Source organism: Cynoglossus semilaevis, chromosome 12 (genome assembly GCF_000523025.1).
Source record: "Cynoglossus semilaevis isolate Cse_v1.0 chromosome 12, Cse_v1.0, whole genome shotgun sequence".
NCBI classification, from domain to species: domain Eukaryota; kingdom Metazoa; phylum Chordata; class Actinopteri; order Pleuronectiformes; family Cynoglossidae; genus Cynoglossus; species Cynoglossus semilaevis.
Genome location: NC_024318.1, coordinates 7033776 through 7038737, shown reverse-complemented (window position 1 = coordinate 7038737; position 4962 = coordinate 7033776). Strand labels below are relative to the sequence as shown.

The window sequence follows — 4962 nt, the reverse complement described above, 5'->3', positions numbered from 1 at the left end:
TTTAAGCATGTTTTTTAGCCTGGTTATTTCTTTTATTTTATTTATTGAAAGTGTTTTTCTTCACTGATTCTTTGTGACCCGGGAATCCATGAAGATTGATTCACCACTGACTCGCAAAATGTAATAATTTAATTGAATAATTACTTCTGCCTGTAGTTTACGCACAGGCATATTTTGGCCTTTAGCTGCTGACCTTTATACGTCCTCTATTATAGACTCCACTGTGATTAAATTAATAGTAGCTGTTGTGTTTTAAACTCAGAAAATTGTTTGTCTGAAAAATATACCACTTCTCCTTCACTGAAAAAAATTTACAAAAGTGAAATGTTTAGAAGTTCGCCTGAGGCATTCATAGGAAACATCTAACAAAGTTGACTCTCGATGTTTATAACTTACTGAAAAATCAATCTCCAGAGAATAGGCATCGGAGGCTCCTTGTTTAAACTCAGGAAGAAAAATAATTAGTGAACATCTTCTGCAGTACACGTTACAAAAAAAGTATGGAACAAAACAGTTTTTAATGAAACTATATGTTTGTGTATAAGATGTTAATGTGAGAGAGAATGTAATATAAGCCTAATGAATGTAATCGCTGGACTGAAGACTGTTTGATAAATTATCCTTTCTTTTATTCGATGCTCGATGTGAGTCACATAATAAAAGAGGAGTAAGATCGTGAAATCACAGAAGGAAATGTTACATTCTCAGGAGTTTAGCAAGACTATAGAGAAGGAGATGCTAATTCTCTCGAACATTCTATCAGACTGCACTCCCATTGTCACTCTCACACTCACCCATGTAATCACATCCTTCTCTTATCACCTTGCCCCTGACAGAGTTGTAATTGATGAATTAATGTGCAGTTAATGTATTGGCTCCATTAATAAAAATAAGTTGTTGTCTCCATCACCGCAGAGATTGGAGTTAAAATGTATAAAGAGGAACAGCAGAGGAGAGAGGTGTAGGGAAAAGGAAAAAAAACCTTTTTAAATTGGTAACCAAATATTTATGTTTAGCTGAGTTTAGTGTCCGGACTCTTTGATGTCCAGTTCTGCAGTTTGAAAACAAAATTTTAAGTAAACATGACCGACAAGTTGACAACCGAAGAAATTAATTTCTTCCTCTGTTCCTTTCTTTTCGTTAAAAACAAAACAAGCCACTGCAGCCCAGGCTTGGGTTGACAGTTTCTGGGAAATATGCCTGTTTAGCTGTCAGCAGTGACAGGATAATGAGTACTGCTTGGTCCACTCACTTATCAGCAGTGTAATGATCCTCCTGCTTGATAATGTGTGGAAGAAAATGCCTCAGAATCGTAATCACAATGTTTGCCAGCAGTTATGCTATTGTTCTTGTCATATTTCCTTAAAATGCCTTTTCTTTAACATATGTTTCTTAGATTATGACAAAAAGCCTGACTTTGTTCTTTCAATATTTTTGTCTCCCAGAAATTGAAAGAGCAATCTGTCAACAGTTGACATTAGCTCTGCAGAAGAGCATTGGAGAATATAATGTTTGTCTTTCTGGCTGAAATGGTCCAAACCTAGTTAATGCTCAGGAACACCATGTGTTTTCTGTGTGTGTGTCAGGATCATTTTAATTTGATGGCATTTGCTGCCGTTGCAAGCATCTGTTGCAGCCAGAAGATAAATGTCCTTGTTTTTGTATCTTTTTTCTTTACAACATATGCTTTTTTGTTCCCACAGGATTATAATGACGAGATCAGACAGGAGCAGCTGAGAGAGCTCTCTCTCCTGAACGGCTCAGACGAGTCGAGAGGAGGGAGGAGTGCACAGGGGAGGAGTGTACGAGCAGCAAGCACAAGGTAAAAGCCCTCGATGAAGTAAAGAGTTTATGGCACATGTTGTTATTATACAAAGTCTGGAATAAAAGAAATAAAATATGTCAATCTTTCCTTTAAAGCCCGGCTGCAGTAAAAGCCGGAACCTGTTATGAAATGCTTTTGGAAATGTCAGACATTGACAGCACTTTTAACACAGTAATCACTTCTGTATAAAAATCAATATGTACTAACAGCTTTTATATTGGAACACATTGTTTGTGTATTGGGCTTGTTACAGCAGTGATGTGGAAGCAATGAATGATAAGAAAACGTAAACACAAAATAACAATGAAAATTGATCCGGTCCCTAGTAAAAAGTAAGTAAAGTTCAGATGAATACTTTACATCCAGAAGTTATTTGCACCAAAGAAGGAGTAGAAAAAACGTTATCAAAGAAGAAGAAAATCCTTAAAGAAAAAACTCTGTAATTTAGTTAAACTCTTAACTGTTAGCTTGAAAACAGAGTGACAGTGATAAGAAAGGTGAGCAAGGTCCTGAGTGATGAGCTGCAATAAAAATAGCACCGTGGTAAATTAAAGACATAGCATCAGCACTAAAGTGTCAGATACTTTGATGTTTGTCTCTGAGGTGAAAAAAAGCAAACAAACAAAAAACAAAAAACAAAAAACAAAAAAAACAAGTAGAGGTAAAAAGAGATGAGCACAGCAGAATTCAGGAGCCACCGTTAGCCTCCAGAGGAAACATGCAGCATTCGTTCATTTTAAAGACAGTCTGGAATCTTTATTGGTCATAACGGACTAAGCGATGATATCTATCTTAAAAAGTGATAACCGTAATTGACCTACAATTTGGAATACAGGGCCCATACCCTAAAACTAGTAGTAAAGTGCGTGACAACAGCCAATCAGAGTCGACTTTTCCCTGCTCCACTTCCGTTACCGGAAGTTGCTGGAGAAGTTGAACAAACAGGATAAGCTAACATGGAGCGGAGGGCTAGCGAAATTTCTGTCACACATTACTTGGAGTTATCCCCCTAAAACGAAGTTATTGTTGAGAAGAAAAGTTACTCAACGTCGTTTGGGTATCTACAAAGTTACGAGGAGCGAATTAAGCCGGTGTGCAAGGTATGTTTGGGGTCGGAGGCCTCAAAAACTAGCAACACAACACATCTGTTTAAACAACTTGAAGAAGTACCAACTAAATAATTTTGCAGAAAACATGAAGATGCGGGCGAGGTCTGTACAGCCTGCTACTTCTGCCAGTTTGGCACAAAGCATTAGCAACTTGCGGACATTGCGATACAAGCAACATTCCAAGAGGAGGAAAACGATTACACACGCGATTGCGTTTTGTCTAGCTATAGACATGGTGCCTTTAAACTAAGAAAGATGGAGTTAAACATTTATTCAAAGTGCAGGACCCAAGGTACAAAGTTCTCTGCCATTAGTATTTGTATTAGTATTGTCTATTAGGAGATTAGATTATTGTTTGCAAAAGGCATTTGATCAGAGTATTCAGTGCTGATAACTTTTATAACAATATATTGTATTGTCATATTTTAACCTGAGGCTAGCTAATCTGTATTGTTATTGAAGATAATACACATTTGCAAGTAGCATCGATGTTAACTGCATATTAACATTGCCTTTACATAAAAATGAAAACGTTTACGTTTTAAGGTGTCTTCATTATTCCATAGGGTTACATACCTGCATAAACACTTAGTTTGCTGTGTTATTTAATATTTTTTATATTTCTATATCTTTTCTTCTACTGTTAAGTTTTTATTATTCAATGTTTCAATGCAATCTTATTTAATTTGCTTGGTTATTTACTTCACATGGTAAAACAAAGTTGAACAAATCTTTAGTTTCTTTAGTTTTTAAAGTGCATATCCTTGCCTGCCTGGCAGTTTAAAAACAATATTACAAAAATGGTATTATAATCAAGATCCAACGATATAATTAAAATATCCTGTTAAAAAAAAAATTACCAAAATGCCTAGCCCTTCTATATTCCTTTAGACATTTCTTCCTAATGTTATACTCATGTACTACAGTTACAGAGGAAATGTAATTTCAAGCAACTGTCATGGTCTGAACTATAAGGCTGTAGCATTAGTGATTTGTTGTTTACTTCACTTCATGTTAATTTGAAAATGTAATAAAACAAGTTGCTTTGGAAATGAAAAACTAATTGGTGTTGATCGTTGTTTTGACGCTGCCCAAATTCACAAATATTAAACCTAAATTCACCTTTAAATCAGTTCTTGTAAGCCGGTTGTTGAAGTTTACAAGATAATTTATTGTCCCTTCATCGGGGGTCGACACAGCAGAATTTTCACATCTTTATGATACAGCCCAACCTTGACTAGGTAGTGCAGAACCCTTAATCCTTCTGCCAAGTGGGTGTTCTACAGCTGGTCTCTTATAAAATCCTTTACCAAAGGAGTAAAAAGCTGTGCATGTCAAATCAGGACCACGGCCAGCTCCACTTGACAGCCATAAACCAGGGCACATTGTTCAAGCAGCATTACTTGCAGTTTACTTTTTTAATTATTTTTATATATATTTAAAAAAAGAATTGTTCAAATGCATATATATATATATATATATATATATATATATATATATATATATATATAAATAAAGAATTTTTCAATAATTTGTTCTTAAAACTCAGCCAAAAGACAGTGGTCCAACACTGTTGAACTATGCTATTGGCACTATTACCACTAGTTCATTTAAACAATTGCCTGATGCACTACGTCTGTTATGTTAGATTGCCTGAAGCTGCATAGTGTGAAACTGCTGTACCAGTGCCTAAAGCTACGATTGTGAAACACCTGCGTCTTCCACCTGACTTCACTGCTCCTTTTAAAGTAAATTGTCCATAATCTACCTGAGTTGCAGCGGTCCCTCAGGATTACACAGGTAGCGTTTGCAGTGGCGGAGTGGCCTAATTCAGGCAGCACATGTAGATGCTGTAAATCCCACAGTAACACAAGATGTTCCCAATTTAAAGTCAACACCACCCCAATTCCCCACACAAATTTTCACCTTATGGCTCACCGATAAGTGTTTATTGTAAATCACCCTAAAATATATGCTGCAGTAATTCTTTCCTTTGAGTTTTTGTATTTTTGGTTCACAAAGGGATGC

The 4962-nt window shown here is 36.0% G+C and overlaps 1 protein-coding gene across 5 annotated transcripts in view; it reads left to right on the top strand.

Annotated features, from left to right (window-relative positions):
* The window catches only part of khdrbs2 (KH domain containing, RNA binding, signal transduction associated 2), a 52086-nt gene that overhangs the window by 30232 nt on the left and 16892 nt on the right, over positions 1-4962 (top strand). For all 5 annotated transcript variants that reach the window (XR_003051382.1, XR_003051384.1, XR_003051383.1 and 2 more), the window contains exon 5: positions 1704-1822. Coding sequence is in view for 2 of the 5 variants with exons in the window: in XM_025061162.1 (XP_024916930.1) it covers positions 1704-1822 (119 nt within the window). In the remaining 3 variants the exon portion in view is untranslated. The remainder of the gene's footprint in view (positions 1-1703; positions 1823-4962) is intronic.